This window comes from Hemitrygon akajei, chromosome 1 (assembly GCF_048418815.1).
Source record: "Hemitrygon akajei chromosome 1, sHemAka1.3, whole genome shotgun sequence".
Lineage (NCBI taxonomy): Eukaryota > Metazoa > Chordata > Chondrichthyes > Myliobatiformes > Dasyatidae > Hemitrygon > Hemitrygon akajei.
The window spans coordinates 42,474,533-42,491,603 of NC_133124.1; the positions used below are offsets into that span (position 1 = coordinate 42,474,533).

Sequence of the window (17,071 nt, forward strand, 5' to 3'; positions counted from 1 at the left end):
ACCTATTTTTGGATCCATTTTCTCTCCATTGGCTGCAATGCCATTTTAGCCCCCCCCCCCCCCACCCCCCAACACCTCAATGCTTATTTGTGAAATGAGAAAGGAAAGGCAGAAGTTAGATGTTCTGGCAGATTTAATTTTCAAGAATGAGACATTTTAAACAAAAAAGATCAAAAACTAAATTGAAACAAGCCTTATTGCATGAGCTGATCTCCATCGATTAAAGAGAAAATGCAACTTAAATTATTGATGATAAATTTTCTACTGAAACTGCTGTCAGGCAGAGGAGAAGATAGTGTAATTTTCCAGGAAACAATCATTAATGCCAGAATCATGGTCATAGATATTGCTATTTCTGTTGGAAATGGGAGGTAAATTCTGTGGAGCTGGGTAATCAAAAAAAAACATAGCAGACAAATGAATAAGTGAAACTTTGCTTTGGATTACTAACAATTGTTATTAACATTGTTAGCTAAACTGAAATCATAGTTACTTGCAGCTTAAAGTGCAGAAACACAATCACGTTTTATTATTAAAAAGCTAGTAAAAAGAAAGCACCAAGCTTACATAATTGTTAGCCATTAATTTGTTTTTCCAGTTGAGATGTGGTCAGTAGTACCAGTCCCAAATTCTGCAAACTTAATTGTGCTTAGAAAAAGAGATTACAATACAGAGCCAGAAAAAAGAGTGCACAGGTAAATGGTCATTAATTTTTGCTTTACAAGTTTCAAGTGGAAAGATTTGATTATATTTTATGACAAATACAAAAGCCAAAAAGTTACAAGGTTTAGGAACGAAAGATAACAAACTGGCAAATCTAACAATACAGACTTATTTGAACAATAGCACAATGAAAATACTACATTAAAAAAAACAAAAAATGCACACTGGGCATCCAGTCAGCATCTGAAAATGAAAGTAAGGTTACTGTCTCTGTAGAAACTGCCAAAGGCTCCCAACTGAATAGTATCTAAAAATATAAATTGAATGCTTCATGTTGAGATCATTTACCAGTTTTTCCAGAGAAGTTCACCATCTTTCACCATTAAACACTGGCTAAACATCATTTGGATAAGGCCTGCAATTTTGGTTTTAACTTTAGATTTCTAGTATTCACTGTTTAACTTAGACATTACTACAAGACAAATGCTGCCTTCATTCCCATGATGCTTCATTCATAATCATTTCACTGCTCTCTCTGTAAATTACTATAGCTCTAATGAGAAATCGAGTCTTTGTGCAGCATCATCTTTTTTTTTTGTGAGCTTAGCAACATGCAGGGGAGATAACCCCATGCACAGGATTTGTGAAAGCCTTTAAATTAAAAAAAAATTTAAAGGTAGAATTTCCAAAAGTATAGCAAAAGGGGTAAAGGTTGCTACCCCATGCCTTCACAGCCTGAATGATGAGAGAACAGCTGCAAATTGGCATCAAGATTTTCTGGTTAATAGGACAATGCTAAAAGATTTAAAAGGCTACAACTCAACTGAACCTTAGAATAGTCTTTAAAGAGATATTACTACGGTGGCGAGTATGACTACAAAGAACAGAATATGATTCTAGGGTCATGTGACATTTTGCCAAGTAACAACGGCCGTCATTGCACATTTGCCTGTATATGTTAAATCATTCATTGAGGAAAAGAAGAGCAAAAGTCACAACTTGTAAACTTTGTTTTGAAATGATCACATCAAAGCTAAAACAAAGAATGGGGGGGGGGGAAAAAAGCTAAAATCGAGAAAAATGATGAATGAACTGGAAACTATTTATTATTATAGCAGTCTCTTCTTTACAGATCTGATAACAGCTTTGAAGTATATACAAACCTTTACAGCATTTTTAATACAAAAAAAAAAATCTGGTTCCCCAACAGTTGAGACACCAGCCTCTTTATGAAATGAAGTGCAGCACTGCAGTATATTGAAAAGCAACAATGAACTAGTTAACGAGGTCACCCGCTGTACTTTTTCACTTCTCAGCACATTACAGCAGACAATTAGAAGGGCAGTTGAAGCAGCTCTGGAAGACATGGATTGTTAGAGCTGTACCATGCCATTGCATTAAACTGGACAGCCTTATAGACTAGTAGCTACCATTGGAGGTTATATGGGCTGTAACATGCATTTCCAGATTGAGGCGAGTTAAATGTGACTCCCATTGCAATGTTTCAGACAGACAGAATGATCTTTACTACCCAGATTACATTTATGAATAGAAAAATCTGCAACAAGGCCATTTGTTCTCATATAATTGTTTGAAATGTACACATAGTACCTCGTGCTGGCTGGCTGACACATATATAGTTACATATCTAATAGAGTTGAAACATCCATCTCCATGTCTTCACATGTTTTGAAATAGAGGCCACTTCTGAGTTTAGATCGATAAGCATGCAATGAGAACATACACAACTAACATCACGGTGGAACTGAAATTTGCAAATGTTCCAGTAGACTTCACAACTAAAAAGATTCACAGACAAAATAAAAATACAAAAAAAAATTGAATCATCATAACTTGTGTCCTTTCTTTAAACATGAGATATTTTCTGCGATTCCTTAGCTTGTTTGCAACTATATAACCATTTAATTACTCTTGCATTCCTTTCCACTGCTGAAATACCATAAGGAACACGGTCATTTGTTTCTTCATCATCCGTCAGGTCATCGTTGCTTCGTCGCGACTGCTCACAGTCCGAGCTGATCATGCTTGCACTGCGAAAGTTCAGAGAGATTATGTCCGAATTTGCCCTTGTGAAATTCTCCATTCCAATGTTTTCAAGTTCTTCAGGATCCAGTCCACAGTAGTTAAAGAATCGCTCCACGTCTGCATTGGCACGAGCATATCGATCGCTGAGGTCAGACTTGGAGCGGTGGAGTGAAGGCCTTCTGCTTGGGTTGGTTGTCAAGTCCGGGGTGGGCTGTGGCGGCGACTTGGGCACATTACAGGTTGAAATATTAGGTTTGGGTAGAACAGGAGGGGCAGAACTGCTACTGGGTATTGGCTTTAGTGGCCTCCCTTCCACCACTCTTCTCACATCAGCGGAACTGCGAGAAATATGCAGGGCTGAATCACTAACTTGGTCTTCAAACAATCTTTTGGTTACATTCAGATTGCCTCCTTGTGGGCTACCCTGGCTTTGATTACTGTACACGCGAATGGATTCCGTGAACGTGCGCCGACTAATTTCTGTGGAGGCAGGTCTATGCTGGGGCCAGTTCCGTGTGCTGTGTTTATGTACTGAGCCAGAGGTGGAACTTTCTGAACTATTAATTATGTTTTTCAGGATTTCCAGGTTTATGTTCTCTCTTTTAGCACTGCTGTCCACCTTGTGATTATTAGACAGCTTCTGCAAAGGGGTACCAGCCGCCCGCCTGACTGCTGGGCAGACGGGAGGCTTTGCCAGCACAGCTGGTTTCACGGGCTCCTGCTTGGCATTGATGACTTCTTGACTCTTCACGTATTTTGCTTTGTCAGCTTCGAGCCGCTCGACAGCACTAAGTCTTTTGGGGTTGGGCTCTGCCTGCCTTCGGAAATAGTCAGGCCCTTTGTTCAGGATACGAAGAGGAACCGCTGAAGTGAACGTGGTTGTCGAACCAACAGGTTTGACCATGCTATCTGCTTGTAGCATTTCCGTAGGCATGTTCGATGGCCTTTCTCCAGCAGCCGTCTTGGAATCCGAGTTCAGCAACTCCAAATGCACCGTGTTGAATCGTGTACATCAAGCAGACTGGAGAGAGGACGTCTTTTGCTGCAAGGATCACCAGCGGGGCCTCATCTTATAGCTCATTAAATAACAGTATGTTCTCTTTAAAGCCAGTCTTTGTACAAAGGGCCACTAGACTCAAGTCTGTATTAATCTGCTCTGCTGATTCTATTTTTTAAGCTGACTAAGAGACGTGGGAGACTTGTCTGTTCTTTTATACACAACTCCAGGCAGTGATCTGAAACACAGAATAATGAACCATGTGTTAGTATGACAGCAACTTAATGAAAAAAAAATATAGAAAAACTGAATAGCTGGTATGGAGTCCAGCAAATAAACAGGCATAAACATTATAAGTGTCCTGATTGACCCCAAATCAAATTTCTGAATGGTGACATTTTAATATTGTTGCCTGGACCAGCAATTATTTTAACACTTTATACCAACTCATTAGACACAACATCTCTGAAGGTAACAGTGAACACCATAATGGGCTACAATAACACGGGGAATAAAGGAAAAAGGGTGGGTTCCTACTTCTCAAGGCACATCTGCTGTATGTATGTACACTGCATTGGGATAAGGAGTGTCAAATTGGTTTGGTTTTAATTTGTAAATCTGAACTCTGCATGATTGCATTCACGCTCTGCAGTCTTGAACCTCATCATTTTAAGGTTAAGCAGCTGTTAAGTGCCCGAGGAGCAGGAAAGCAGGATTATTATGTGTCACACTAATGATCACAGAAAATGTTACTCTAACTTCAAATTATTTCAAAAGTGACATAATTAGCTCATCCTTCTTCAAAACCACAAAATATATATTTGGTACTTGCATATTTTAAGTTATTGCCATACATGTTTTTACACTAATATCACTGATTTTAATTCTCCAGAAAATGGCACTCCACTTCAGCTTCTTTAGAACCACGTGATAGCTCACATATAAAGAGCAGAGCTCATCTGTGCATTTACAAACAAGAGAAAATCTGCCTATGCTGGAAATCCAAGCAACACACACAAAATGCTGGAGGAACTCAGCAGGCCAGGCAGCATCTATGGAAAAGAGTACAGTCTTCGTTTCGGGCCGAGACCCCTCATCAAGACTGGAGAAAAAAAGTCAAGAGTCATCTGTGCATTTGCGTGTGAGCTAGGTATAGACAATAAGAAGTTTTTACTACTGTACAGTAAAAAGCACGTTGCCCTGTATTGTGGCTAATGTGGTCACCACTTACACTCATCGTCTACCCACTCTCAACCGATGTGGGCTCCGCGGTGCACACTTCCAAAAGGACGCCAACTTGAATCTGGTCGCCAAGGCCCTGCACAACACTTTCCAATTAGGCAGAAATTCTCTGACAATTTGAACTTTTGTAACGGTTCCTGATATTCACTCAAACATAGACTAATAAAAATTAAACTTCCTTTTAAAAGGATCTCAAAATACCATAATTATCAAACAAAAAATTAAAAGGTATAATAGCTGTTCTAACAAAGTCACGGAAGTATCTCTGACCTTCTGCAAGCTTAGCAGGCAGATCTGGAAACTGAAGTTCACACTGAACCATTAGCTTTGAGTCATTCAATGGTGGAGCATTGTTGGTTGCAAACAGCTAGAACCCCAAACTCTACAAAGGAACAAACAAGTGACCCAAATGCAAGGAATGACCATTTCCATCTGTTTCTAACCATCATTTCAAATATCTAATTTATACACATCTGTCCTTTGCATGCTCAGCAAGCTCAAGGACCCCCACCATCAGGGTCATGCTCTCTCCTTACTGATGACATCAGGAAGGAGTTACAAGAGCCTGAGGTCCCACACCTCCAGCTTCAGGTGCAAGTTGTTATCCTTCAATCATAGGCTCAAGAACCGGTGTGAATAACTTAACTTCCACTCACCCCAAACGTTGAACTGACTCCACAAGCTATGGACTCACTTTCAAGGGCTCTACAACTCATTTCTTAATATTTATTTATTATTATTATTTTGTTTTTGTATTTGCACAATTTGTTGCCTTTTGAACATTGGTTGCTTGCTCCTCTTTGCTTGTGTGCAGTTTTGCATTGATTCTATTGTTTCTTTATATTTATTGTGAATGCCCACAAGAAAATGAATCTCAGGGTAGTACGTACAGTGACGTTTATGGAGTATGATAATAAAATTACATTTAAATTTGAAGATTGACACACAGTTCATTACTATTTGTCCTGTTCAACCCTGAAAGGTCTGATGTAACTGACCATCCATTTTTACAGGTATGGATAAAAGTCAAAAATGCAATTTTAGTGAGGAAATGAGATAATTAGCAAACACTGAAATGGCAATTCAAAGTCCACTGACAGGTATGAGTTCAGCAACAACTAAGTATTGCTAACGAAGGCTGTGGTTTTGTTTCACTGCTGCCCAGGGAGTTGTAGGAACATTATTTGTGTATGCATAAGGCCTGCAACATGCACAACAGCCCAGTCAGATTTTTGGATGAAATAGCATCTAATGATCCCCAGCTACTTCAAGCCCCTGGGGAAAATTACAGTACAATGAGGAGCATATATTTTAAACGAGAGTAAGAAATACTGCTTATCCCTCTTATTTTGCAAGAACCATTGCAATATACAGAGAAAAATGGCCAATTACCAGTGTGACTGCGGTTGCGTGTGAGTCGGGTGCAGATCGGAAATGATCATGAGGGAATATCTTTTGTAGCTACTTTTGAAAAGGAATTAGTTGGAAGAATATAGTTGCTAAGTGTTCAAGATGAGGTTTTTTTAAATGCAGAAGGATATCCCATTAAGGCAAACATCATTGTCACTTTGTGCACATTATGATTCTTGTGAGATTTAAAAGTGAGCAGAAATGAACAGGCTGGATTTCAGTCCGGCAGTACACTGTGTTTTTCCATTGTTTTCCAAGCATCATGAACAGACAATCTTTTACCCGGCTTTCTTTCTTTCTTGCAATCTTCAAAAAAAAAAGATTGGAAGCTATGGGAATAAATAATCAAATTTGATCTTATCTCGATCCAGGCTCTCTTGATCCAAAATAGGTTTGTGTTTCTGCCTTTAGCGATCTAGTATTTTATGAAGAATGACGCAGATTTCAAGTACAGTTAGTCTGAGGAGCTAAGAATAGAGAATGGAAAGAGAGACTAGTATTAACAACCCCGAAGAAATCAATCAAATATACTACATTTATGTGCAGCTACTGATATAATGAAGGAATCTGTGTCAGCTAATTTGCACCCTCTAAGCTCCCATAAACAGCAATATGATTGCAGCAAAACAATTTGTTTCAGTGATTTTGGATACAAGATAAATATTGGCCAGCGTGCTTGGGATATTTCCACTAATGCTCTTCAAAATTGAGCCTCAGTTTATTTGACTTCAGAGATTACAGAGTGCCTCAATTGCTAGCCTAATCTATTGAAATGGAAGCTGTGACCTGCCATCTAACTGCATTGTGTAGGTTCAGACGTTCCTGACATCGTTTGAACACCAGAAGGTGGAAGTCAGGATGATGGCAGAACACAGAGTCCGGTGGAAGCAGTATCACCATCCAATTTTGTACTTCCCATTATCACCAGCATGTGTCATGAAATTTGTTAACTTAGCAGCAGCCGTTCAATGCAATACATAACATAGAAGAAAAAATATAAATAATAATAAGTAAATCAATTACAGTATACATGTATTGAATAGATTAAAAATCATGCAGAAAATAGAAATAATCTATATATTAGAAAAGTGAGGTAGTGTTCAAGGGTTCAATGTCCATTTAGGAATCGGATGGCAGAGGGGAAGAAGCTGTTCCTGATTTGTTGAGTGTGTGCCTTCAGGCTTCAGTATCTCCTACCTGATGGTAACAGTGAGAAAAGGGCATGCCCTGGGTGCTGGAATCCAGGAATAATGCACAAATGTGTACTGTACATTGCAAATACAGCTTCCAGCTCTACACCAGTATGCAGCCTGAGTCAGAACAAGAACAGGTGTTTTTCCTTACATTCACTTAATTATTTTAACAATTTACCAGCAATTACAAGTTTTTTTTGCAAATAATTACTACTACTCTTTTACTTATTTAATATGACTTGTTTTCAGATGACTCCAGTTAGCCAACAAAAGGCCATTAAGTAGTCCCAGGCAAGGGCTCTCAAGCTCCTCCACCTAAGGACAAATCACTGTTCATAGACAACATGTGCACGTACAGGCAACTGTGGCTGGCTGGACTTCAGCATAATTGGCCACAAATCACGGAGCCTGGCACAGTGTGGAAGACCTTTGCTTCAGCAACACAACACTAGCTTAGATTACTTGTGCACTCAAATCTTTAGAGTGGGACTTGAACCAACAATCTTCTGATGCCTAGCTATGCCCCTGCTGAATTGATGGAAGAACGACACTAGCATGATGGGCCAAAACATTTCTGTAGTTTACTTTTCAAAGAAGAGAATTGCAATTCCTTGGTTTTGATTGATTCTATTTCAAGGGCTGAGCTTTGACATGGTATCAGAAAGGAGCTGTCAAGTATGCATTGGGACACATTATTTCCTGGCAAAGGTGCAATTGGTAAGTGGGAGCCTTCAAAAGTGAAATTCTGAGAAAACAGAGTTTGTACAGTCCTGTCAGAACAAAAGGCAAGGATAACAGGTTTAGGGAACCTTAGCGTTAGAAGGTACATAGTAGGTATGGTCCCTAGGGCTTCTGCAGATAAATTAAAAGCAAAAGGATAGCAAGGAGTAATATCGGTCCTATGAAAGGTCAGAGTGGTCAACTATGCATACAGCCGAAAGAGATGGGGAAGATCTTATATGGATTTTTCACACCTGTATTTATTTGGCAGACAGACACAGAGTCTATAGAAATGAGGTATGGGAAAAGTTTGTACAGTTTCGGACTTTAGGAGGGGTGGTCCCTGGGCCAATGCTGCTGGGACACAAGCTGGGGTCTGATTAACCCCAGCTGGGTTGCCTGGGCGAGGGTGTATGATGTTGAAATCGGAAACACCCCATTGACCCCAGGTTACATCACTGATGATGTGTTCCAGCGCATCCGCAGGATGTATCTCAGAATCACTCAAGCTGGCTGAGCTAGTGACTCCCAGGAACAGGCTGGGTGACCACCAACAGATTGGTGACTACTGGAGAGATAGTTGGCAGCTCGGAAAGACGGCAAGCGGGGCAGGGAGGGCTTGCATCTTCTGTGAAGAAGAACCCAAGAAAGCTACAGATAAACCATATGAAAGGGGGGGGGGGAGAGAGAGGAGATGAGCACCTCAATAGGATGGACCTAATAACAATGACTAAGGCAAATGGATTATCGACAACGAGAGAGAGATGCATTTGCAGCAAAGTTTGTAAGAACAAGCGCGGCCTAAAGACCCATCAGGCCAGAATGAAGGGCTTGGAGCAGGAGAGTGCTGCGCAGCGCACAGGAGTTCGCCTGGTGAGACGCAGGAGCCCGGCCTGGAGTCACCCCACAGAGCCCAGAGCCTCCAAGCGCCAACAGCTGCTGTCCCAAACAACATAGTTCAGCAGCGCCGGAACATGTGGCCCCCAGCCAGCAACAAGAAAGAGTGGCTCCATTTCGATGGGGATATAATAAGGATCATAGAGTTGACAGACAGCTTCAGACAACGACCACCATCATTGTCAGCTTTGCCACAGAGAAGTTTGTAACAGAGGAGGGAAAGATCACCAGATCCCAATACGCTATGAACCTCAGGGCAGCCCAGATCCACCAAGAGCTCCGGTCCCTGGCACGGCAGTTCAGGGTAGCAATGGAGGATGAGAAACCTCCCCTGGGGATCATCTGCAGGAAGAAGCTAATGACCCTGTGCAGAGCAGAATGGCACAGGAGGCGACAAAGAGAAAGAGCGAGGAAGCAAACTGCCTTCATAGCCTATCCGTTTGGTGTTACAAAACAGCTCCTAGGGCAGAAACGCAGCGGCTGCCTTGTGTGCTCTAAAGAAGAGGTAGACCATTTCCTCCATACCATCCTGAGCGATCCTGCAAGGGAGCAACAGCTGGGCCTCCACAGAACCCTTACAAGCCAACCACTCCCCATAGTGGAGTTCGATGTGAAGGAGCCCACCTGGAAGGAAGTCCAGGAGGTTGTGTCTTCAGCCAGAGCCAGTTCTGCGCCAGGACCCAGCGGAGTACCCGACAAGGTGTACAAGCACTGCCTGGATCTTCTCAAGATTCTCTGGAAGATCCTGCGAGTGATCTGGCGCAGGGGGACTGTGGCAGACCAGTGGAGGTACGCAGAGGGGGTCTGGATCCCCAAGAAGGAAAATTCGTCAAGCCTGGAGCAGTTCAGATCCATCCCGCTGCTTAGTGTGGAAGGGAAAATCCCCTTTAGTGTCTTGTCCCGCCGGATGATGGACTTTCTCCTCAAGAACGCTTATATCGATACTTCAGTGCAGAAGGGTGGAATTCCCGGAGTGCCTGGGTGCCTGGAACACACTGGAGTAGTCACCCAGCTGATCAGGGAGGTGCACATGGGGAAGGGAGACCTGGTCATGCTTTGGCTAGATCTCGCCAATGCTTATGGGTCAATACCTCACAAACTGATGGAGTTAACACTGGACCAACACCATGTTCCCAGAAAGGTCAAGGACCTCATCTGAATTACTACAAGAACTTCAGACTGAGAGTCGCTTCCGGAGCTATGACATCAAGCTGGCATAGGCTGGAGATGGGGATTATAACTGGGTGCACAATCTCCGCTATTCTCTTTGCCCTTTCCATGAATATGATGGTCAAGGCAGCTGAGGCAGAGTGTAGAGGCCCGCTGACCGAGTCTGGTGTTCGGCAGTCCCCGATCAGAGCCTTCATGGATGACCTCATTGTCACGACAACCTCAGTTCCTGGCAGCAGGTGGATACTCCAGGGCCTGGAAAAGCCCATCGCATGGGCAGGGGTGAGCTTCAAACCAGCTAAATCCAGGTCCATGGTGCTGAAGAACGGCAAAGTGGTAGACGTTTCGTTTTACCTTGGGTGGCACTACCACTCCATCTATCAACGAGAAGACAGTCAAGAGCTTGGGGAAGGTCTTCGACTGTAGCCTCAGAGATGCAGCTGCTGTCCGATCAACTTCCAAGGAGCTTGAGAGCTGGCTCACCACGGTGGACAAGTCAGGCTTACCTGGAAGGTTCAAAGCCTGGATTTCCCAGCATGGCATCCTACCCAGAATCCTATGGCCGCTACTGGTATAGGAGGTGCCTGTGACAACTGTGGAGTTGCTGGAGAAAGGTCAGTAAGTACCTTCGAAGGTGGCTGGGCCTACCTTGTAGTCTGAGTGGCACAGCACTGTACGGGAGGCGCAATAAGCTGCAACTTCCCTTCAGCGGCCTGGACGAGGAGTTCAGGGTTTCCCGCACAAGAGAGGTGCTGCAGTACAGGGATTCCAAGGACCCTAAAGTGGCAGCAGCTGGCATCTGGGTACGGACGGGCAGGAAGTGGAAGGCACAGGAAGGGCCGGTGGTAGCAGGGCCCCGGCTGAGACACAGGGCTCCGGTGGGGACAGTGTCAACTAGGCGAGCAGGGCTGGGCTCCGTTTCACAACCTCACTATGACAAGGCCAAAGGCAAGGACAGACGCCAACTAGTCCTGGAGGAAGTGCAGGCTGGTGTTGAAGTGGAGAGGAATAGCAGGATGGTGGGCATGCGTCAGCAGGGAGCATGGGCAAGGTGGGAAGGTGCGCTGGTGCAGAAAATCTCCTGGTCTGACATCTGGCCGGCAGAACCCCAGCGCGTTAAATTTATGATCCAGGCTGTCTATGATGCCTTGCCAAGCCCTGCAAACCTCCATGTCTGGGGCAAGAGCGATACACCAGCATGTCCTCTCTGTCCAGGAAGAGGATCACTGGAGCACATCCTCAGCAGCTACCCTAAAGCCTTGGGGGAAGGTCACTACCGGTGGAGTCATGACCAGGTGCTGACGGCAGTGTCGGAGAGCATCGCGATCGCCATGGCCACCAGAGTGGTCAGAGGAAGAACATCTCCTTTGTCAGAGCCGGAAGGCGGCCCCTACGTCAGCCCAGACCAGCATCGTCATCGGGCCTGCTCAGCGCCGCAGCAGAATGGCTGCTTCAAGCTGACCTGGGGAGGCAGCTGAAGTTTCCCCACCAAATAGCAACAACTTCACTGAGGCTGGATGTGGTCCTTTATTCAGTGTCCTCGAAGCAGATTGTCCTCATTGAGTTGATAGTTTCCTGGGAGGACCACACTGAGGAGGTAAATGAGCAGAAGGGAGTCAAGTACCAGGAGCTGGTGGAGCAGTGCTGGAGGCTGCAAGCCCATCGAAGTGGGGTGCAGGGGTTTTGCCGGCTGCTCACTCTGCAGAGTCTACACCCTACTTGGCACCACTGGGGCGGGCAAGAGGAAAACGGTCAGGACCATCACAGTGACTGCTGAGAGCCTCCAGATGGCCATGGATCAGGAGGAGTGATCCGTGGGCCAATGCTGCTGGGACACAAGCTGGGGGTCTGATCAGCCCCGGCTGGGTCACCTGGGCAATGGTGTATGATGTTGAAAGACCTGAAACACCCGATGATTCCAGGTTACAGCACTGATGAGGTTTCCCAGCGCATCCGCAGGATATCTCAGAATCCTAGAACTCTTTAGACTGAGGGGAGATTTGATAGAGCTATGAGGGGTATATTTAGGGTAAAATCAAGCAGGCTTTTTCTGCTGAGGTTAGGTGGGACGAGAACGAGAGGTCTTCGGTTAAGAGTGAAAAGTGAAATATTAAAGGGGAACAAGAGGGGGAACCTTCCATTCAGAGGATGGTGTGAGTGTGGAACAAGCTAGCAGCACAACTGGTGGATGTGGCTTTGATTACGCCATTTAAGAGAAATTTGGATAGGTACAGGAATGGGAGGGAGTGGAAAGCGATGGTCTGGGTCCAATGGAACTAAGCAGATTACTAGTTCAGCACTGACTAGATGGGCCAGAGGGTCTCTTTCTGAGCTGTAGTGTTCTATGGCTCAACAATTAAAACTCACATTTTAATTACTAATTGGCCTGCCCAAGCCCTTCTATAATTTAAAAAAAACCTTGTCCTTGAGTGAGAAACAGGGTCACCTCAGTCAAACAAATGAGATATATGAAAGCCAATGCAGATTGCTAATGCAATGACATTTTCCCACAGAAAGATATTGATTCACTGAATGTTGTATTTCTATTTCAATTGCTACAATTGCAGTAGAATCAGACAAAATGTAATATTAAAAGCAAACTACACTGCAAACATTAAACGTAAAACTCCTGCTGTTATTATGAGAAAACAGCACAAGTATTATGAGAGTATCAAATGAAGAATGTGGGAGGAAAGGATGGGGATGGGCATGTGGCTCAGCTGATCTCTATATGAGGTTCACATGATAGACACAAGCACTTCATGGGACGGGTCACGTTTCTTTCAGCTTGGATCAAAGATAAAAAGCAAGTTTTGCAATCGATGCCATTATCATGTGTTATGTTACTGTACACATGAACCCACCACATAGTACACACTGAGAAAAGCTGCCAATATGCTGACACACGTAGTATTCTGCGATCTTGCACTTAGTATGTCAGATAGAACAGTAAGACGAGGATGCGATTTGGTGCTGCCGAACTAGCAGATTTTCCGCACTACTGGATGTTATCAAAAGTAAATTTTCCAGGGAACCTGTAAGGAGCTGAAGCTCCAAAAGCAGTCTGAAAGGAGCATCAGGAGTTCCAAATTGTTGGATAGCAGGTTACTGGAGTGGCTCTGATTGAATGAGGTAACGCACGGGTCCTTCCATGTCTGAACTCCACTCCACCAGACAGGAAATTTGAGATTTGGAGCATAGTGGCATTCAAAAGAAGGGATGTGGTCAGTGGAGGGGAACTGAAATTGCTTATGATCCATCCCCCCCTTTGGCAGGTTCTCCACGGTCTCTCTATACAAGAGGCTGTTTCCTTTTCATCTTTCTGCAGCAACAAAGGAATTATGCTGGTGCCTCGATTCCCACTGTACCTGGAGCCCTCCGTTTAATCTTCAGTGTAAACACCTTAAATTTTGTCAGAAAATGTGAAGCATCACGCCCACTCAGTATGTATAATTGTTGGACTTATTCCAGACATTCCGACTTGAGGATTTTCCTCCAAATGTGTGCAATCCCTGGATATTTAGTTTTATGACTGAGGGAAGTGTCAATAACTGTGCAAACGCATAATGTTTAGGACAATGCGCTAGCTATGTTGCACCCAAAACCTTATTCAACGTTCAAAGTAAATTTATTTATCAAAGTGCGTATATTTCACCATATTCAATCCTGACATTCATTTTCTTTCAGGCATTCACAGTAGAACAAAGAATTACAGTAGAATCAATGGAAAACTACAAAGAGACATCACCAATGTACAAATTACAAAAAAGCAAATAATAATAATGAAAAGTAAATAAAGAATACTAAGTACATGAGTTATTTTCAGCAAATCTAAAATTCCCAAAGGAGGAGCTTGGTTTATTAGGCTATAAGGGCCATTTTGCATCAATTGTGGACCATCAAAACTGCTAATAAGGAAAACACTATGCCTACCAGCTTTCTGACTCATGTTCCCCTCTAGCCTTCAGTACTACTAGCAAGACAGTAAAATTTTGCAAATTATTTTTCCCCACTGATACTGACACTGGAGTTGAATTCAAGTTTGAAAATGTGATCTATTGGGAGATCAGACTGAATTTTAAAGCAAAAATATTGGTCCAGGAACGTGAATCCAAGGCAATAATAAGGAACAACCCATCAGCAGCACCATAGACGTGTGGACCACTGCAGCCAATGCGAACACGCCCGACCGAACAACTAAAGGTCCGGCAGTGGTGGAGGAATCACTTCATTGGCTGAGGATTCACTCTCAGATGACTTCCCTACAACTTCCAGATTACTTTTTTCCCCCGTTCCTTAAATTTCCAAAGCTTAGCTAAATTAAAAATTCAGGGGCTACCAACTTGGTATGGTAATCAGTTTTGATAGTTTAGTTCTGGACAGTATAAATAGAAAGAGCTACACAAAGAGCAGAGTTCCTGTTGGATCACAGATTAACTTCTGCACGTGCAAACTGAATGCTAACAGATATGAATGAAGATGAATTACTTACATAGTATGTTGTATTCATTTTATTATCAAAGATGCAGGCATGTGCCACAAATATTAAACAAATAATATTTATAAATATTATAAATACAAATGAATAAATATTAAATAAATAAAACTGCTTTAAATGAGAGTGGCTGATTGAGGACTGAATAAACTTTTGGCCAGTAACTGAAACAGAGCAACAGGGCTATGCACTAGTTGTGCTCCAAGTGGAACGGACAAGAAGTCTGAAAATTTATACAAAATTCATTTTAAATGAGGAATGATCTTTCATCATCTATAAAATCCCTGTGTCAACGTTCCTACCTTACATTTGCTGTACGTATATTAAAGTACTTCACCACTTTAACAAAGCAAGGCAGAGTTAAACTGAATACAAATTTATACTATATCCAAGAGGAGTATCACTCAATGCTCCCTCATGAATTTCCTGAGCAGCTTCCCAGAAACCAAATCTCTGATTTACTGCCAGTGTACAGAATTAGAATGTGCGATTCTCTGCAAGAGCCACCTAATCCTGAAAATTTTGCTGCATTTGCATTCCACATGACTTCTCCCACTCGATCGCTGTAACTTCAATGTTAAAAGCTGCTGAAAAGGCACATAAGTTGCAATTTGTGGAGCTTTTCTACGGAAGATTCAAAATTGTTCAGTGTTACTTCCTGAACGCAAATGTAAGGAGAAAGAAATAACTTACTCTGGACCTAATGAGCACAAAAAACCGCAGAAGATAAATAGCACAATAATGATAAAAAAACAAGCTAGTTTAGATACACAGATTGGTTGCACGTCCATAAAGTGGCACCAGGCTGTGCATAAGGAGACTGATGGGAAATAATAAAGTAATAGTGGGGTTAGTGAGTGGAGGTATTGATCAGCCTTACTGCTGGGGGAAAATAGCTGTTTTTGAGCCTGTTGGCCCTGGCATGGATACTACGTAGCCTCCTCCCTGATGGGAGTGGGACAAACCGTCCAGCAGCAGGGTGTGTGGGATTCTTCATGACGAAGAAGGGTCTTGGCCCGAAATGTCGACAGCACTTCTCCCTATAGATGCTGCCTGGCCTGCTGTGTCCCACCAGCATTTTGTGTGTGTTGTTGTTTGAATTTCCAGCATCTGCAGATCTCCTCATGTTGGTTCTTCATGATGTTACTGGCCCTTTTTTTGGCACCTTTCTGTATATATTTCCTTGACAGTAGGTAGGCTAGTGTCAGCGATGCATTGGCAAGTTTTGACTAGCCGCTGTAGAGTTTTCCTGTCCGCCGCAGTGCAGTTTCCACACCAAGCAATGATGCAGCTTGTTAGGATGTTCTCTACTGCGCATCCGAAGGAAAATGTGAGCATGGATGTGCAAAACCCAGCTCTCTGCAGCCTCTTCAGAAAGAAGGGGCGTTGGTGAGCTTTGTTGACTGTGTAGGATGCGTTCTGAGACCATGGGAGGTGTTGTGTGACGTGCACTCCTGGACTGATATCCAGAAACAACATTCTGACATAAAAGTCTTTGCTTTCTAGCCGATTGTTATTACATTTGAACTCCACCACGATTGGTCCCAAGCCCAACTGCGAAAGGAAGAGTACTGAGCATGGGGCTAGCAACCCTATAATGTAAAAAACCAGTGCCGCAGAAATGCCAACAGCGGCTTCAGAGACCTCACCTCTGGAAGATGAAGGGAGAAGATGCAAGATGAGATACTCCTGGGACCAACCTGAGAGACTGGCCCAGGACCGAGGTCTCTGGGGAAATGCTTTTGGTAGCCTATACCCCAGTGAGCATGGTGGGCTTAGGAAGATCCAAAGTGCATTTTTAAAGCAAAAAAATGTATAAATTATACAGCCTTGTGATTTGATTGCTTTCAGGCAGTTGCAAAGCAGGGAACGAGTAAGTACCCAATTAAAAATAGTAAGACCTACCCCCAGAGAAGGAGGGAAAAAAAAATGTCTCAGTATTTTTTGCACAATGAATTACTTTGAAGTGCAATAATTGCTCTGTAGAAACCATATTTACTTTCCCAGCAGCAACAAACAAATACAATTCCAAACAAATAGAAATTACAATACAGGCACTTGCTTCAACCAGCCTTCTAATATAGATCTCAACAGCCAGGACCATACTTCAGACTGTTTTGTGCTTTTTTTAAAGAAAAAACACAACCTACATCTGTAATTACACATATTTAATGATCAAAGTGTAATCTTTTCTTGCGATGCCAATCCTTTAGCAGTTTTGGGAGGCTCAGTAAGTTT

General features: G+C 43.1%; 1 protein-coding gene across 6 annotated transcripts in view; it reads right to left on the reverse strand.

The window, feature by feature from the left end:
- Positions 1-507: 507 nt before the first annotated feature.
- The window catches only part of fam110b (family with sequence similarity 110 member B), a 160,797-nt gene continuing 144,233 nt past the window's right edge, over positions 508-17,071 (reverse strand). For all 6 annotated transcript variants that reach the window (XM_073041956.1, XM_073041976.1, XM_073041967.1 and 3 more), the window contains one exon: positions 508-3,944. In XM_073041956.1, the coding sequence (XP_072898057.1) occupies positions 2,531-3,643 (1,113 nt within the window). In that variant the 5' untranslated portion in view covers positions 3,644-3,944 and the 3' untranslated portion in view covers positions 508-2,530. The remainder of the gene's footprint in view (positions 3,945-17,071) is intronic.